We start from the raw sequence: 19,651 nt of genomic DNA on the forward strand, positions 1-19,651 counted from the left end.
AAGCACCTGCAAATACACTCCATTTACAGGACCACAATATGCAGCTGGATGTCTGAACATATGTTAGCAACCTTTAGTCCATTAAAAAGTACCCATTTTCTCACTTGTGAGCAGTGTCATCAGTTGTAGTTATGTCAAAAGTAAGTGTTTCTCAGTTGATCCCCATATCTACAAGAAGAGAACTCCTTAGGGACTGCTACTTGGATAATTAGATAGTTAAGGACTGTTAGATCATGACCATTTGAATCCTTTGAGGGGAAAGAGGGATGAGAAAAGAGGTTGTGGATGCTTGCATGCTTGATAGTGTGTTCTCAGTAGCCCCCAGATAGTTGAGTACTCCACAGGCTTAGGAAATTGTATTACAGGAGTTTACACTGTACATGAAAAGGTGAGGAGACCTATTTGGAAGACTATAGCTGAAGGAAGCAGTTATTATCTCCTAACTGGATATAAAATAGTCATTATATACATATTTTTATCTTAAATTAAGAGCAGAACTTGGATAAAATACACAAAAAACATCAAAGGTGGCAAAAGGGAACAAGATTGAAAGCTATTAGGAGAGAGAATAGCTGTGAACTACCAGTTCGCTCATTTTCATGGGAGCTGAATTGCAACCACTGTTTTTCCTTCAGAGGAATGGCTTGTTTTCCTCATAGTATACATCATTATCCTCAGGAAATCAAAGTGCAAGGAAAGGGAAACATGGGAACCATTAACCAGTTAAATGACTTCGGATCTTTAGTGTGATTTTCGTCAAGTGACTAAGGCTCTTGAGATTATATATCTACAGGAGAATACTTAGTGCAAGGAGGTCCAGAGCGTGGAATTAACATGCTTTTACTCTGTTCTAATACACTGTAATTTAGCCATCACATTTACTATAGGGTTAATGTGCTTAAGGGAAATGGTTGCAATAATGTTCTATCAGTTCACAGCCTTCCTATCTTCACTATAAATTTTTCATGTAGCCATAACCAAAGACATACAGGCATGTCTGCATTCTTTTTCCAGAAAATTGAATCTTCATGGAATTACCACGATGCATTTCAGAAGTTCCCAATTTTTTCTATATGGGCTTCATATACAAGCAAAGAGAAAAACTAAATGAAAAAGCCTTGAGAGAGATATTTTATATTTGGGGTTCATAATGGGGATTTAAGTCAAATATTACCCACTCAAAGAGTTGTTTGGAACTCAGTGTGTATCCACACAAAGAGATACTAGTTAATACCTAAAAGGCTGGTTACTGTTTCATGTTTGGACTTCTCAATATTTATACATTGGTAATTTCACTTAGTACAAAATAAAATAATCTTTTTATCATTACTAAGACAAGTGATTAATGAAATCTCTGGCAGTGATCGGCCCCAGACACTTTGGGGTAGGCTAGAGGAACTCTGCAGCAGGCAGTTTGGCTTTTAACTTGAAATATGATGTAGGAGGTGGTTGATACCACTCAGGGTGTTACTGGGATGTTCTGAACATGTTTAAAGAAGTACTAATACAGTGTCATCTTTTCAGCTTCCAAAGGCCCCTATTAGTCCTTGTTGACAGAAACATAGATTTAGCAACTCCTCTACATCATACTTGGACATACCAAGCTTTAGTGCATGATGTTCTGGTAAGAATAAATCTGATTTTGTTACCAAAACTACTTTTTCACTCTCAGTTTGTTATTGATACCAGATTCTCTCTTAATCCAAAAATCTGTTTTGTCTGTTTATTTGGAAGTCGTTTAGTTAAAAACAACTTGAAAGATTATCTCTAGAAGGTTTTTTTAGCAATAACTTCTAAAATGGTTAAAAAGTTGAAATCTTGATATTATCAAAAGATAGATAATTCAACAATCCTAGCATTCTCTTCAGTGGTTCATGATCTTTTATGTTATGTAAACACCAAACTCCATTAAGTGCAATTCAGTTTTGAAAAACAAATGCTTTTATTGAGTTTTTAAACCAATTTTAGTGTTAGTTTGACAGACATATTTCTGTTTTTCTCCACAAGGTGGTGCCGGTGTTCAATATAGAGCTATCAAGTGGTCTGTGACCCTACTGTGAGGAATCTAAACCAGATTTTTTTAGTAATTTTTTTTGAAATTCAGATAGCCTTGAACCGCTTTGATTTCCTCAAGTTTATTTTATAAAACCAGTAGTAGAAATGTACTTGAATGAAAGCAAGTACTGTTTACTTAAGATTTATGCATTTCCTATATAGTTACAAAGTAAATAGTAAAAGATAATATGAGTAAGAATAACTGCTATCTGGAGGCTTTTTCATGCTGTAGAGTTAGTCATGCAAATCCTTTCAGTATCTAGCTTTGAGAAATATTTTGGGTTTATTATTGAAACTGTTAGAGGGATATATAAAATGTACACATGCACATATGTGTTTGTGTACAAGGTTGGTTGTGAGCTGTATAGTCATACATATAGTGTTGTCCAGAAACTTGTGTTGCTGCAATTAAAGTATTTTAGCACTAATGGGATGTTTTAGGACATTTTAAAATTCTCTTTATGTAATTCATTCCTTATGAAAAGTCTCTTCCTCCTAAGCTTAAGGGGCCTTTTTATAAATAAACAATTTTTGGCCTGGTTACTTTAGGAAAGGCATCTATGAAAAAACACGGTTTGCACTGTGTTTTCTCCAATAACTGTTGAACCGGCTAGAGACTTGCAAACAGAAGTACTGAATTCCTGCAGGTTTCTTTTGAAAATCGGTGAAAGAGTAGGGGATCGAAACCCGAATTAGAACTTTTACAGGTGTAAATGCTGTCGCACAAGGTCTACACTTACTTCGGTTTGTTACCTGCCAACCATTGAACCAGCAAATGCTCTCTTACTAGGTAGTAAATCCATGTGAAGCTCCAGGTACTTGCCTCCTACTCAGCTGCCAGGTAGAGAAGGTAGTGTCGGGTGGCCTCAGGCGTGTGTTGGGGTAGGACTTTGGTGGATCAAAGGTGTAGTGGAATCTGAGGACAACTACTGCTACAGATATGGAGGGATATTAGAATAACACTAGAAGAATGGTTTGAGGATTGTTGGGTGTTTGTCTGTATTGCATCAGGCTTCAGTAGTTTCTCTGGAACAACTCGTTAAATGTTGTGTCTAATTTTTGACTGAGTTGATTATGAATTTGTCTAGTGAAATTGTAACCAAGTGGCCTGTGATTCCCTGTCAAGCGCAAAAGTTTATTTTCAAAAGTAGCCAAGTTATTCATCTTAAGGGCAAGCATGCCAGGTTCTTCACATACTGAGCATGCTATTTCATGAAATAACTACAGTAGCCTTTTAAAAGGCCATAAATTGTAACCGTGAAAGTGTTACCAAGGTAATGATTATGTAAACTGTAATTTCAAATAAATTGTTTTTTGTTTAAGCTCTCAGCTACAATAGTCCAGGAATTCTGTGAGGTGTTGAACTACGTGCTAACTCAGCTACAAAGTTGTGTGCTGCATCCATTTAGATTGTAACGGTGGTGTTTCTACACATGAACAGGCTTGTATGAAGAGATTCCCATTTATCAATAAAAAGATTTTCAGGAGTGGATACAGAAAAATGAGAGGCATGGATAGAAAGCATTTTAAAGACAAAATGGGGAGGTGAGAGGAGGGATACTGTAATCAATCAGAATAGTTTTGGTAAAACTCCTTGTAAATGCCAAAACTAACTTGGAAATTCAGGCCACTGGTGAGTTAAATTGAGCCAAAACATAGATCTTCTTTAAAAATTACAGCTGAGTTTGTAATCAAATAATTTTTTTCCCTTTGAGTTTTTATTGAACATATGTACTTGAAAAATACTCTCTTGCTGAAGTGTTAAACATTCCTTGTAAGATGAGGTTTCTGCTCATTGACTCCATGTGTTTCCTTTGAGTAGCTGCTTGATTTTGTTTCTATTCTGACATGGATCAATTATAGTATTTCATTTTAAGTGTGAGCTCTGCCAAGGGATAACTAGAAACATTTTGAAATTGTTTTTATTTGACAATTTCACTTACAGTGATCTGGTTCTGTATACTGCAAGGAACATAATGAAATAGAGTTTTATTTGTGGAAAAATTATGTATTGTAAAAGATTCCATGGTTGAAGATTTGACTCTTTCATCCGTATTTGTCAAGCAAAGAGCATCTTTGAAATTTTAAACATTCTTGAAAAGGATTAAAATAAAGTCAGCAAGTGGAGTACATACTCATGTCTGTTGAAAACCAGAAGGAATATATATACTGCAGAAAATACAGAGCTGTCCTTGGCAAAAGTACTGGAGGAAAGGAACAGAAGACATAGAGGAAGCGGTGGAGTGTGTGAGCCTGACTATGACATCTAGTGAAAAGATGTACTTTCTAGGTTCATGTATCTATGAAGAAAAAAAGCTATATGGAAAAATAGCAGCTTTGTTGCAAATTGTTGCTTTGTCATGCACTCACAATTTCACTAGTGTTTATAAAATAGGGAGACAGCTGTGAAGGTGTAGCTAAATAGTCCTTGCTGGATATTCCTGTTTCCGATGTCTTGAGCTTCTTTGCAGATCTGATACGTTTGCTGTAGTTGTGTAAGTGAAATTCAGCCTTAAATGTTTTGTATGCAATGCAGAAAGTTTTATTACTTTAAAATTTGGGTCAGTTGTTAGAGTTTGCTTATTGCTAAATAATTTATCTCCTGTACAGAAAACATTGCTCAGAGTTCAGTTTCAGAAGGTTGCTTGTGTGTGAGACAGTCAGGTGTCTGCTTAACATTTGTTGCTTAGTAAACTGTTTCCTACCCTCTTATGAAATTCTAATAGATAGCTGTGTGAATGTTTTTTCTAGAAAATATTCTAGAAGATAATTGACTGAGTATAAAGGACTGATTAAATAGTCAAAAACTGTCAAATATTTACGTAAGGTTACTCTTTTTTTTTTAGGATTTTCACTTGAATAGAGTTAACTTGGAAGAATCAACAGGGATGGAAAGTTCTCCAGCAGGTGCTAGACCTAAGAAAAAAAATAAGAAGTCCTATGATTTAACTGCATCTGATAAATTTTGGCAAAAGCATAAGGGCAGGTAAGCTGTGTAGGTACAGAGTTTATATTAATTTAGTCAATATAAATTCTAAGTATTCTTTCATATTGTGGTAGTTCTGTTTTCGAGCTTCTTTGAAAATATTTTTGAAGATGTTTTTTTCTAAGGAATGATCACTGTCAATATTCATTGTCCTTATTAATTGTTTATTAGCTTTTTGTTACAGAGCACAAGATTGTTCTTGTCAAAGTTACATGAAAATATTGAAAGCAGTGAATATATCTTAGAAAGTTTAAGTAAATGCACAGTAAGATGTTGTTATTTTCACTGCTTTGATACTGCTGCATGATTTGTGTACTGATATTTCTGAAAGTGTTTTCATCATCATCTTCACCATGCAACCTATCCAGTTCTAGTGTTTCAATTTGTTGATTTAACTGAGCCTAATGCAGAGTATTTCATTAGTCCTTTTCCAGAGGTAGCTGAGTCTGTTCAGCAAGAACTGGAATCCTACAGAGCCCAAGAAGATGAAGTCAAAAGACTTAAAAGTATCATGGTAAGTTTTATCACATATATGTGCTTTATGTAAAACATAATAGGACTTGTAGGCATGCTTAGCTCACTCTGCCACTGCCCCACCTCCCCCGCCAAAATTATCAGCACATTCTGAAATTTAGGCATAATATAATCTTGAAGGTAGGACTAGGAGTACCATATTTCATGAGAAGGTTCAATTTCTTGTGTTTATTGGTGTTACAATTATATAACTTCCATAATAACTGTAAAACACAATCCAGACATTAATACCATTATGAGAAAGTAGGTTCTAAATGCACTGACTGTATTTGCATGTGTGATCTTTGTATTTATTATGACTGTTTTTATTCCTCTTTCCAAAACCTTCCCCAAAACCAGGGTATAGAAGGGGAGGATGAAGGAGCAATAAGTATGCTTTCTGACAATACAGCTAAGCTAACTTCAGCTGTCAGGTAAGTAATCAATAATACGTTATTGTTTAATTAATTTGGAACCATTTCTAATTCTTTCTGTCATTCCACTTTTAATATCCTTTGAAATAAATAGCTTTAAAAGTAGGCTATTCAGCTCAATAATAGAGTTTAAGTGCTTTATAATTCTGGCAATGTTTAATACAACGTCCTAGAGAAGTACTTGCGCATGTAACTTCCACAGCATGCGTGTGTGAGCCCTCCACATGTGGCTTTGGAGTGTTTCCTCAGTAATCTAAGTGCATCATAGATTTGTGTACATTCTTCTACCAGAAAAGCCCAACTATCACCTTCTGTATTCCTTCCTTAAAAAAATTGCTAGTGAAATCCACTTCCTGAAGTATCTGCTTGCTTTGCACAGTGTGTAATTAATTACATTTTGATTAATGTAGTTACTGTAACATCTGTGACAAGATTATAATGATCAAGAGTTCTGCATGAGAAATTTACTGTCCTGCTTTTGGAGACCTAGCCACCATGACCATCCTGGTTTTGGCTATGACAGAGTTAATTTTCTTTTTAATAGATAGAATAGCACTGTGTTTTGGATTTAGTATGGGATTTATTATGAGAAGAATGATGATAGCACAGTGATGTTTGTAGCTGTTGCTAAGACAACAACAACCTTTTAGCTTCCCATGTTTTGCCAGCGTGCAGGTGCACAGCAAGCTGAGAGGGAGCATAGCTGGGACAAAGGACCACAACTCCTACCTTAGGATCTGAGTTTAGACTTAGGCTTGAGGTCCAATGGAATATTCCATATCATGCAACCTTCTGCCCAGTTTATAGATGAGAGTTGGCTGGAAAGTCTCTCTCCCTCTCTCTCTTTCTGCGGGTCTCTCTTCAGGGCTCTCGCTCTTCTGGGATTGTGGTTTCAGGATTGCTAGCTGGGACAGGTCGGGTGTTGGTCAGTGGGTGGTGAGCAATTACGCTGTGCATAATTTGTATATATTATCATCATGTTTATATGTCACCATATATGATCATAATATATTATTATAGGTACTATTATCAGTAATAGTATTATTAATAATAGTAGTAATTTAAAAAATTGTTCTTGTCTCAAGCCATGAGTGTCCTTCCCTTTTCCCCTTTAATTCTCTTCCCCATCCCCTGGAGGTAGGGGAGGGTGAATGAGTGGCTCCATGGTGTTTAGTAGTAGCCAGCTGGATTAAACCACAACAATGGGTGACACTGAAAGTCTGAGATTTAGACTTGTTCCCCATTGTAAATCTGTTTTTCATTCCACTGATTCCTTGGAGGAGCAAGATGTTCCGTTTGCTGACTTTCGCTAAGACCTTGATTGGAAGGAAGAAGGAACAGTAATTATTGTGAGGATTGAAGGGGTGATAGGCCCAGTGTCCTGTGAAATCCAGGAGATGTCTGCATTAGTTAGTTGTCTCTTTGTGAGTTTCAGAAGTCGTTTTGTATGCTATGACCTGGTTAGAATTTGATTTGAATTATAAAGGATGTGTGATGGATCACACAGTTTCAAAAAAGCAAACAGATATTTCCAAGCTCCACCTGTAAATTGTTAAAATTTTGTACTTGTCGAGATGCTGGTTTTCAGGTTAAGGCAGCAAGGTATGAAAGTGACAAGCATCAAAAGCTTTAAACTGATAGCAAAGAAAATAAAATCATATGACTAAAGCTTCATGAAGAAGTTTTACTGTTCAGTTAGTCTGTATATGACTGTTCTCTGTAACTTGTTCCCCTTCAGAAAAATGTTTAACACAGAAAACTCTCTGATTGCAATGTTTTGGCTCTAATCTTTACCATTATGCTGACAAGTCCAAATATTGCTAAGATCTCCCATTTAGGCATGTTTCTGTTGGAAAAAATAAAATGGATTTACTGTTTTGTAGTTGTCCATCATCTGCTAGCAGGAAGAAGATACCCTTCAGAGTTCTTGGGCTTTACAATTTCTTGAAAACTTTGGAATGTCTATTAGTAGTTAAAAACCAGAGATTCTAACATAGAGGATCTCCTCTAGTTTTTTTCCTTTCTTTTTTTAATTGCAGTCTTTTACAAAGGCAGTACTAATCACCTTCCAGCTATAAGGTCATTCAATGGCCAATCATCATAGATAACATTGATTTTTGTAATTGCTTAAAGGAGGAAAGAAAGTATGATAACTTAATTTCATGGTTCTTCAGGACATGCAGTCAATCTCATTAAGTGACTTCTCATCTGCTTATTATTAAACCAAATAAGACACTGACTGTCCTGGGTGCTTTTGGATGTGAAAGTATGTGGACCCTGAGCAGTCTTTTATACATGTTATGCCCAAGTGTCAGCAGTGAAAATCAAGTATATCACAACACCTTAAATAACAAATTTTCTATGAAGTAAACTTAACCATTCAGTTTCCTTTTCTACAAAAGAAAATATTTCAATCATGAATCCTGTATAGGGAATTGTGTTCTATGCAGAAGGACCTGTGACAAATTCCAGGATATCTAGAGGTTCTGTGTCTATTTGACAGATGTTATTATTTAATATTATTTGATAATTACTTGACATTATTTGATATTATTTTACATATTATTATTCAGCAGATATTGACACTTTTATATGTATCAGACATGAACTAAATGCTAATTATATAAAGCATAATTCTGGTCGATTATTTGTTTAGGTAAGCAGGGCAAATACCTGTTGTTGATCACAAGCTTTCATTAGGAATATTAAATTACCCACTTTATTTGTATTTTTTGCTAGTCAAGGTAAAAACGTTTTTACTACATTACGTGTGGAAAACGTCCTTCTGGTATGAGAATCATTACAGCTATAGCTTGCAACTTTTTAGTTCCAATCCTACTGCATTCTATAATTTTTTTGTACCAACTGTATACAATACACTATTTAACTGACTATGCACCTCAGCAGGTTAGTCTGTATTTAATCTCTTCAGCTCTCTTCCAGAACTTCTGGAAAAGAAGAGGCTCATTGATCTTCATACAAATGTTGCTACAGCTGTTTTGGAGCATATAAAGGTATGATTGCCCTCTGACTTAAGTTTTCTCTCAGTTGTGCTCCTTACTTGGAGCAGTATGTTTAAGCAGGTGAAGTAAGATAAGGCAGTGAGACTTCTCAATTGCACTGCCTTTTGCAGAAACCACTGTATAACGTTGCTTAGGATTGAAGGGCAAGAGAGAATGAATTTTGAATGCCTCTGCATGGAAAGTGAAGTAAACATATAAATTTTTTTTCTGATCAGAATTTACTATGCCCTCATTTTTTTTTATGATGCCCACAACCTTTATTGTGGGTTGAAGTCTTTCTGAAATAAGTTCATGATGGAAGTGTTTCGTTTACTTTAGAGACATGTCATGGCAATTTAGGACTTCAGTCTAAGCAATTTTCTGTTCTGCATGTGTTTATCGGAAGGGTATGGTTTACTGTTTACCAGCGAAAGTGATTCCCAGAGGTGTGGCAATAATGATGCAAGTTACTAAACTGATCTTTCCAGCAGGGTCTGTGTTAGATGTCTTGTGCATAATTTAAGCACTTCAGAAGGATGCTTGGCCTCTTTTCTGTTTGTGTCTGCTGCTCTTGTGTCAGAGAACTGGCAGACGGTTTCAAAATCAAGTAAAGACCGTGGTTACTACTAGGACAACTTGGACAATGGATCTGTTTTCACAATATGACAACAGAAATTATAGATCAGACTTTCAGAAACACTGAAGTTCTGGTTTTGAAAGTGATTTAATGACCAAGTCTCACTGAAAATCAATAGTTTAGAAAATTTTATCCTATGCTATTTGTAACTCGTGGAAGGCAATGTGTTTTGAAGCCAACTTTAACATTTGCAAAGTGTGTAAGATCTGTCCTTGGTTTTTACTGCTACTCAATTTTTTTAAACTAAGTACTATTAATGAGCAAAGGATTAATTTTGAATTTTAATTATCAAATTAATTTTACATATTTATAAAGTCGGAGAAGGTAGAGAAGTGTGTTTATGTTTGGCTCATTACTGAAGGGGCTAATTTATGTGCTTTTGCATTATTAGGCATGTCAATTTTCATATCTGGCAGTTTAAAAGCAGTATGTTAATACAGTTGAAACAAAATAGAAGTTGACAGTGTTGATATTTTGTTTGATGCCTTGTCTGTAAATTCACATTTCTAAGGATACTAAGATGGCAATGCCAAGCCTACATCAGTAGTATTTATATATTTTTTGTTGGATGGAAGCTAGGTTTCAGAGCAGGTTGTGGAACAGCAGTAACATCAGTTTTGATCACCGGTGTCCTCTTGGCAATGGACTGGAGTCAGATGCACTTGTTCGTTCTCCATTAGGTGATAGTGACACACACCCAGAGGTGGAAGGAATGACCTTAGGGGGTCCCTCTGCTGTAGCACTCTACTAGCCCTTAGGATCCCTCTTCGACAGGGAGCCTGCTATTGGAGAGTTCCCATGGAGTGGTGATCCATTTCCCTCTCCATAAATGATTCTTTCTTCTGATATTGTGAAGTGCTTGGGCTCCATATCTTCTTAATGCATGGCTGTCAAAGATTGCGAGACAGAAGTGTCTTCACAGTTTCTTCAATATATTGATTATATGTTTATCTGTATCATCTTTTCTTTTGATTTAGAAGGAATAACTTCCTTCATCTTCAAATATTTAAAAAACTATCCTAAACTCAAACTAATGCAGAAGCACACTTTTTTTTTTTTCCACTGGAATTTACCTACACTAAAGCCTGTTCACTGAATGAATGTGAAGTTTCTTTCAACAACTTTGTCCTGTCTGTTTTCTCCCCTCTTTTCAGTCTCCAGTGTTACTAAAAGTATCTTTCTATTGAGCTGTGGTGTTTTAACATGCAGGACAGTATGCTGCCTAATGGATTCCTCAAAAATACTCTCAAAAAGGGCAATATTTCAGCCAGTACTATTTAAAGAAATTCTGATGGCACCTTTAGGCTGTGGTTAATAGGTTCTATATACAGTTAAATAGTTAAACCAGATTAGGATAAGACAGAATTTTTTTGGCAAGTGCCCACGTCATGAGGAGCTAGTAAGGCACCGTGCTGGTCTTCCGGTTACTCTATTTTCACTTTTAATATAATCTGGAAGCATATTCGCACTTCAAAATAGACTGTTTGCATTGTCCGTTATGGTTTTTTAGTATATTAAGTATTTGAGCCTTTTTCTTCACGACATATATGAAAATCCATGCAAAGATTGCTACAAGACCTGCTTTAGATATTCTAAGTGAGTTTAGATTTTCTTGTGGTCACATTTTAGTGTTCAGTTTACAGCTGCTTTCCACATTCTCTTGGATCATTTTCTAAGACACAGCAAGAGGAAACCAGAAATTAATCACATACTCAGGGGTCCTGGCAGTTTTCTGGCATATCTAAGTGTTTAGTGAAATAATGGAAAGAATGCATCGTTTTTTTCACGAAGTGAACCATTTGTCAGTGCTTAGAACAAATGCATCCTTGTATTGCATTGATTGTTTTTTCTCTGAAGAAGCTGGTGACTGAAGGACTGTACTCGACAGATATCAGATTTAGGACTGGAATTATGAATATCTTTCTATCTGCTTTAGAGTTTCAAGTAATGCTTATCTTTGCATGTCATTCTAATATGAGTACTAGGATTACTGAAGTATGTTAAATCGTGACATACAGAAAGGTATAATTGTACACTTTAATGAACTAATTAATTGGAGAGGGCGTAGATTAGGTAACATCTTGCTAGAATTCTATATATACGAATTTAAGTGGCAGATTTTTATGTGAATTATTATCTGTCTTAGATTAATCATAGAATCATAGAGTGGTTTGGGTTGGAAGGGCCCTCAAAGATCATCTAGTTCCAACCCCCCTGCCATGGGCAGAGACACCTTCCACTACACCAGGTTGCTCAAAGACTCATTCAGCCTGACCTTGAACACCTCAAGGAATGGAGCATCTACAGCTTTTCTGGGCAACCTGTTCCAGTGCCTCACCACCGTCATTGTAAAAAATTTCTTCCTTATATTTAATCTAAATCTGCCCTCTTTCAGTTTAAATCCATTGCCCCTTGTCCTGTCATTACACACCCTTGCAAAAAGTCCCTCTCCAGCTTTCCTGTAGGCCCCCTTTAAGTACTGGAAGGCTGCAATAAGATCACCCCGGAGCCTTCTCTTCTTCAGGCTGAACAACTCCAACTCTCTCAGCCTGTCTTCATAGCAGAGGTGTTCCAGCCCTCAGATCATCTTCGTGGCCCTCCTCTGGACCCGCTCCAGCAGCTCCATGTCCTTCTTGTGTTGGGGACTCCAGAGCTGAATGCAGTATTCCAGGTGGGGTCTCACAAGAGCAGAGTAGAGAGGCAGAATCACCTCCCTCGACCTGCTGACCACGCTTCTTTTGATGCAGCCCAGGACACGGTTGGCTTTCTGGGCTGCTTTCTGAGCGCACAGTGTTGGCTCATGTTGACCTTCTCATCAACCAGCACCCCCAAGTCCTCCTCCTCCTGGCTTTTCTCAATCCATTCTCTGCCCAGCCTGTACTTGTGCTTGGGATTGACCCAACCCATGTACAGGACCTTGCACTTGGCCTTGTTGAACTTCATGAAGTTCACATAGTCCCACCTCTCCAGCCTGTGAAGGTCCCTCTGGATGTCATCCCTTCTCTCCAACGTGTTAACCGCACCACACAGCTTGGTGTCATCTGCAAACTTGCTGAGGGTGCACTCGATCCCACTGTCCGTGTCGCCAACAAAGATGTTAAACAGCATCGTCCCCAATACTGACCCCTGAGGAACACCACTCGTCATTGCCCTCCACTTGTACGTCGAGCCGTAGACTGCAACTCTTTGAGTGTGATCATCCAGCCAATTCCTTATCCACCGAGCGATCCATCTGTCAAATCCATGTCTTCGATTTAGAGACAAGGATGTTGCGAGGGACAGCGTCCAATGCTTTGGACAAGTCCAAGTAGATTACATCAGTTGCTCTTCCCTTATCCATCCATGCTGTAACCCCGTCATAGAAGGCCACCACATTTGTCAGGCACAATTGCCCTTAGTGAAAGTTAGTTACCAGATATTAAGGTTTTGTAAGATGAGTAGTTGTAACATTTGTTGTGATATTACATTTTAATGTTCAAACACTCATAATGATCTATGATGTAACAGAAGTGTTTAAAATAAGTTTTGGAAGGCATTTTTTCTATCTTTAGATTGTAAGTTCATGATATGATGGTGGAGAAGTGCAGAGCTTGGCTGTTTGTGCAGGTGTGTGGCAGTGCAGTCATTAGTTGCATGGCTGTGTGATATCTTCCATAAAGCTTTTGGTGCATTAATTTTGTGCAGTCCCTGTGCCATCCTCCCTAAAAAAGGATTTTCACAACTTCGTTTGTGTGTGTTGTTCTATAATGAGAGACTTTTTTTCCAGTGTTGGTGAGATAATCTAATTATGAGGTCCCTAATCTTTGGCATGAATGAATTATTGCAAGCCTTTAGTCTGAGGTAGTTCTTTCAATATCAGCCCAAGTTGACAGTTGCCAAGTTTTCTCTGGATGGTGCCGTAATGTATTTAGGAATTTCCCACATTTATCTGTATTGAGTAATTGCCTTGTTGACTGGGAGACTTGAGGTTCAGCATAAATTTGATGTAACGTTCACTTGAGCATTATTTTTTCCCATTGCAGCATAACACTGCGTATGGTGGGATGTAGTGGTCAACTACAGCAAAGCCATAGTTTAAAACAAAGCTCCTCTTCTAGTTTAATATTTGGATGTCAGACATCCCTTGTTTCACTTGCATTTCCACTTCTAATATGAGAATTACACAAGCATCAATTTTCTCAGAGTTAATAAAAGTGTATTATAATGCATTAGTTATTTTTACTGTTAATTTATTTTAAAATAATTTTTTAAAAACAGCCTTGCTAACTAGAATTATATACATTTTTAAAGAGGAAGTAAATATGCTGTCACAGTGTTAAGATGTTAAGCCTAAAGCTTACTTTTAAACAGAGCCGAAAGCTGGACGTGTATTTTGAATATGAGGAAAAAATAATGAGCAAATCCACTCTGGATAAATCTCTTCTGGACATGATTTCTGACCCAGATGGTAAGTACTTTAAATCTGAACTTGGTATAAAATTTGTTAAGATACGCAATAAATCTGTACTTGCTGGGACTTCAGGGTTGGTAAAGAACTTATGTGCAAGCTGTGCAAGACTTGTAAAGAAAACAGCTTTTTACTGGCTTTTAGTGGCAGTCTGAAGAGTTTAGTATTTCGGTTGAGTAATACCCAAAATAATGGTAACTTTTGCAGCTCCACTAAAATCCTTTCCTAACTCCCTTGTTTCTGAAGGTCAAAATATTCCAACTTTTGCGCTTCTTCAGTATTTATTAGTATAGCATGGAATTGTACTGCCTGAACAATAGAGATTCCTTAGACTCCTTCTGCATGTTTTATAACGCGTACGTACCTCACAAACAGAATGAAAAAGGGCATTTCATAGGATTTGGTTAGGTCAAGGCGTTGTAATCTGGGTAGCTCTTGCTTGTGTGAGGAAAAAGATGGATGGGAGAAGGTGGAGAGAAGGGAGACAAGACGTAAACTGGCCAGTTCACTGAGGGACTCACGTGAGGTTTTGCATGCGTTGACCCAGCTGTGGCATGTCTGTTTTCATTGTCTAAGAGCAATGCATCCCGGCTTCTGTTTCATTTATGGTTCATGCATAACAAAGCTGTACACACTGGGTGATGCTCAGATTCTCTGTTAGCAGGAGTCACTAGGGGGTCTTTCTGTAAAAGGTTGAGACCGGAATGGGTTCTCAGGTTTCTATAGTATCATAGCATCAACTCTCATTTCAACTTCTCACAACCTGAGGTATGTCACAGCCCTCTGAGGGATTTCAATATGATCTGATACCAGTTGGCTGGAACAAAATAACCTGCAGAGCAAGATTGTAAAACTTAAGTTACGACCACTGGTGTGTCTGCATATTGGCAAGTATATTGGCAAACCTCAAGCATTTCGAGAGCCAGGGTTCCTGCTCTTTTCCCAATATGCTCTTTAAGAAAATGTTTTGTTACTGCATGCTTATGTGTGTAGTCTTGTAGCTACATACTGGACATAATATCTGCTTGGAGTTTGTATAATGATTCATGTTTATACAAAGAGTATTTATAAATCCTGCTGACTTAAAAAAAAAATAGCTTTTATTAGTGTCTGCTATGGAATCAAAAGGCAGTAGAAGAAATAGTACACAGCTGGTAGAAGTCTGAGCTGAAATTTTACAGATTTCATATTGCATCAGATCTAGAAACCAACAGAACTTTCAGAAAATCTAATGTCAGGCATCAATCTGTAATTCAGTACAGACATTCATTGTTAATATGAACCTAATTAGAATATGTATAATCTGTTCTTTCATTAAGCATCAATACAAACTAGTCCTTTTCCATGTTCAGAATTAACTGTTCATGCACTATTTTGATTTCAGCTTTTATGTTTGCATGAACTTAGATATGAAAACAGAAATTATTATGCTTGCTAATATTTCCTACTGGATCGATTACTTTTTACCTGGATCCATATTTTCTGTGTGCTTTTAGCTTGCAGTATGAAGCAAATTGTTTTCCAAGCCTGATGTATCATATCGACATTCTGATTAGCAAAGTTCCTGAGTTTTACAAAAGAGAAAGATTAGATTTCCAAGCTAGAGTTTCCTTTAAGCTAAGTATTCAGGTGGTCACAGTAGCATGTTAGCATTTCATATGCACTGCCTAGGTTTAAGATACGTTTATATAACACAAGGATTTAAGTTAAATCACGAGAATTATTTCCAGGCATGCTATCTTGTACGACTGGCCAGCTTCCTGTTCTGTGATTCACTGAGAAATACCAGCAGAAAACATTTTGAAGGAACAGTGCATCGAGTCTTCTGATGCTTTCAGTGGTAAACTACTTGTTTGCCGTATCTGTGGAGATACTTGTCTTGTGGACAGTGATATCTGCAGAGCTCTTCACAAAAGCACTTAGACTTGACCACTTAATAGCTTCAGGCTTTGACCTCCTGTTTCTTACCATGTTATACTAGTCTACCACTCAGGGCTGTTAGCTGCTTCCCAGTTGAGAAGATGTTATTCTATCCTGAAGTAGTGACAGAATGGGAGTTACTGGTTTTGCTTTGCTCTAGTAGTTAATCAGTAGCCTTGTCACCGAAAATCCGGACAGAAACTCTCTAACACAGTTTGCAGTGTTAGAAAGTGGCATTACTTTATTGCGGCGCCGGGTGCACGGGGGGTATCGCCTCCTGGGATGCACACCCGGCCCCTGGACAGAAACTTAGTTGTACACTACAGTCATGCATATTCATAACGTGTACGTTTTCATTGTTATTCTCCTAAATGGTTAATTTTCTTTCACTTTACATGTGAGTTTTTTCGCATGCTCAGTCTTCTTCCTCCGCCCCTTTCTTTTGGGTCTGGGGTGTGTTTAGGGCAGGTGGTCGATGAGTCGGTCCATGGGTCAGTGGCCACAATCTCCCCCTGCTGGAATTACCTTTCCCTCCAGTCACTGCTGCACATGTTCACAGTTCAGAAAAACATAACAAAGTTTATACCTTTTCTGGGATGTTCCCTTCAAGGGCAGACAGTTCTTGATAAAGAGTCTCCCTTCTAATCACTTATGCAGCTTCAAGGATGGTCATCTTACTATGTTCCATAGGTATGTGTACTAAACCCTTCATGAAATTCTTATGCAAAAATTTTAACCCGTTCATTGTTGAATAACAGCCCTAAAGGTTGGTTTTTGAGTGGAAAATGAAATTGTTCTCTTCTAGGTTCACTAAGTTAAGTTTTCTTCAGAACATTTAGCACTCTCCCTCTCTATTCTGTCACAGACCATGGCCTAGAAAAAAAAGTGAAGATTTTACAGGCAACTGACCTGGGTCTTAGAGCTGTTTATTGCAGCTATGATTTACATCAGTAGTATGTCAAGAGTACTTTTGCCAAACAAAGTTATTTTCTTAAGATTTAGTAAAGTATGCACAATACAATCCTAGATTTTTTAAAAAAATTATTATCTTTTAGTAAGACAAAATATCACTTACAGTCATATGAGAGTGAGACCACTTATACTCTTCTGAGCACAAACCTTCTAGGAGTTCTATAGACACGGTAAATAAGCCCAGCGAGGGAAATGCTATGGAGTGCCAGCAGATTCCAGTTGAAACTGAAATTTAGCCATGAGCAAAGTACTGAAACAAGCTATAAACTGGCAAGCTGGAAACCAAGTTTCCAAGTCAGTTACAGAAGTCAAAGTCTGTTACACTGTATATTCAGAATGTTTAAGTGTTTTTTTTTTTACTCAAGTGGATGTCTACCATGAAAGCTGGCCTTTGGTTTAGATCATTAAAAGTTTCTTCAGTTTTTGATCTTCTGGCTTACTGGTATTTGGTAAACATTAATAAAACTTATTTGCCAGAAAAAATTGTACCAAGTCATAAATGTTCATTATGACAGCAGTTACTCTTAACTTCTGCCAAATTAAACATATGCTCACATATAAACAAAAGTTGCAGATTAGATTAGATGTCCCCTACTGACATGATCCACATTCCATAGTGGGGGGAAAAAAAAAAAACAAAAAACCAACAAACCACAAAACAAAAAAATAGAAGAAATTATCTTTTTTTCTTAGCCACAAGTACAAGAAAATGCATTTTTATAAAATATTGTACTGTATCTAAAGGTATCAAGCTTTTTTAATGAAGTATTTGATTACATATTTGAAGTGTTTGTTTTGAGAAGTTGTACTTCTAAAATCTGTTTTTGAAACTGTGGTCTTTACTAATAGTGTTTCTCTTCTAGAAAAAAGTAGATGGTGTTCAAAATATGCCATAGTAGGTTATAGTCTAAGTAAGACAGGGATGGCCACATCATCATTTTGATCTGGCGGAGTTGAATTTTGATTGCCATTGATAATGCTTCCCAAGAACTTGCAGCAGTGTTTTTCTCCAGCAAGTGATGTGATAAAAGGTGATTCAGGAGGTGAAGTCCTTCCTGAAGGCGAGTTGGAAGTTCAGGATTTTTTTCCTCACCAAAAGTTCACATAAGTGCTTTTGCAGCCCTCAAATGTTTCAATGCAGTCAGCCACAGAGCTGCATAAACAAATTGTAGAGCTAAAAAATAATGTGCTGTGGCTTTTACTTTTATGATTTTTCTTTAGTCTCCTCTTTCATGGATCTACTCCCTGCTAATGCTTGCAAGCCCTGCATAAAATAAGACATAATGCCACTACATAACTTTAGTATGTTATCTGAAGAATAATATTTGCTACAAGCAAAAGGGGGAAGTGTAAGTAAACTTTCAGAAACAGTGAGCCAGTCTAACCCAACTTTTAATAAAATTGCTTAATGTCTTTCTACCATTTTAGAAACCGAACAAGGCCATGGTTATCTATATCAATTATTATCATAACTAAAGGTCTGAAAGTACATAGAACCATTGATTGGTTAGGGTTGATAAGTTATTACTGAAGAGCAATTAACATAGCATCATTACAATTGTAGGGTTTAATTTTTTTTTTTTTCACTGCAGCAGGAACTCCAGAAGACAAAATGCGATTATTTCTTATCTATTACATAAGCTCAGCTCAGGCACCTTCAGAGGTAAGTATGTTCTTTATGTTCAGCTTCCATCACTGAATTGTACTGCACAGGATTTTTGTGTATTTTTTCAGCACTAAATAGGCATTTTCTACTTCTCTGTGAAGCGATATACGAAATTCCCAGAAAATATTAAAACTTTAAATTAATTTGTAGTATTATCAGGGTATCTGCTTACAAAGCTTTAGCCACCATTTCAAAGAATATGAATGACTAGTAAGAAGGAAGATTATCTTTGGAAATACTTAGTTCAGAGTTACTGCAAGACACATCTTGGCATGCTTTCTATTATTCTGCTCAATAGTAGATAAAACAAAATGTTAACGCGATGCTTTTTCACTCTGTCCTTGTATATTCAAGAATAATTGGGTCAGTTGACTAGCAAATGAAGAAAGGAGAAATGTTTCTTGTGTCAATGTCTGAATAATTCAGGAAACGATTTCTTAATATTTCTTTTGAAATATATATAAACTCCTCTTCATTTTTATTATTTGCTTTTGTGACATTTTACAGAAGTCAGTATTCTGTCACTTTTCTTACAGATACTGATATAAAAAATTGTTCCCGTATCTGAAACTGGTCATAGCAAATTGCATTTTAAATTATATTTTCATACTTGGTAGGAGAATGGGATTAAGACTCATAATTACTTTTTAACTTTGGTTAATGCCATAACTTTACAGTGCTTATTTAATATTTAGATGGGGATATCTTGTCTTTCCACATGAAGAGAATTAAGAGTAGTTGCAATGTTCTGCAATTTCAGGTTGATTTGGAGCAGTATAAAAAAGCGTTGATGGATGCAGGTTGTAATCTTGCTCCTTTGAGCTACATAAAACAATGGAAGTAAGTAATTTCTTTTTTCTCCTGTATGAGGCTATAACTGGGTAATTTTGCAGAACTCAGCATTGTTATCAAAGAATTATGTGTTACTTCTTTTACATTGTAAATTATCCTTAAACGTTCATTCTGGCATAATTTTTTGCTGTCGTTGTTATGGTAATACATGGAAATCTGATTTTAAA

General features: G+C 36.8%; 1 protein-coding gene across 3 annotated transcripts in view; it reads left to right on the top strand.

Annotated features, from left to right (window-relative positions):
• Nucleotides 1-19,651, top strand: part of SCFD1 (sec1 family domain containing 1) — a 55,067-nt gene that overhangs the window by 17,487 nt on the left and 17,929 nt on the right. For all 3 annotated transcript variants that reach the window (XM_086612993.1, XM_086612994.1, XM_086612995.1), the window contains 8 exons: nt 1,525-1,624; nt 4,902-5,041; nt 5,465-5,555; nt 5,915-5,988; nt 8,921-9,002; nt 13,978-14,074; nt 18,559-18,629; nt 19,393-19,472. In XM_086612993.1, the coding sequence (XP_086469119.1) occupies nt 1,525-1,624; nt 4,902-5,041; nt 5,465-5,555; nt 5,915-5,988; nt 8,921-9,002; nt 13,978-14,074; nt 18,559-18,629; nt 19,393-19,472 (735 nt within the window). The remainder of the gene's footprint in view (nt 1-1,524; nt 1,625-4,901; nt 5,042-5,464; nt 5,556-5,914; nt 5,989-8,920; nt 9,003-13,977; nt 14,075-18,558; nt 18,630-19,392; nt 19,473-19,651) is intronic.

This window comes from Tauraco erythrolophus, chromosome 6 (genome assembly GCF_009769465.1).
Source record: "Tauraco erythrolophus isolate bTauEry1 chromosome 6, bTauEry1.pri, whole genome shotgun sequence".
NCBI lineage: Eukaryota > Metazoa > Chordata > Aves > Musophagiformes > Musophagidae > Tauraco > Tauraco erythrolophus.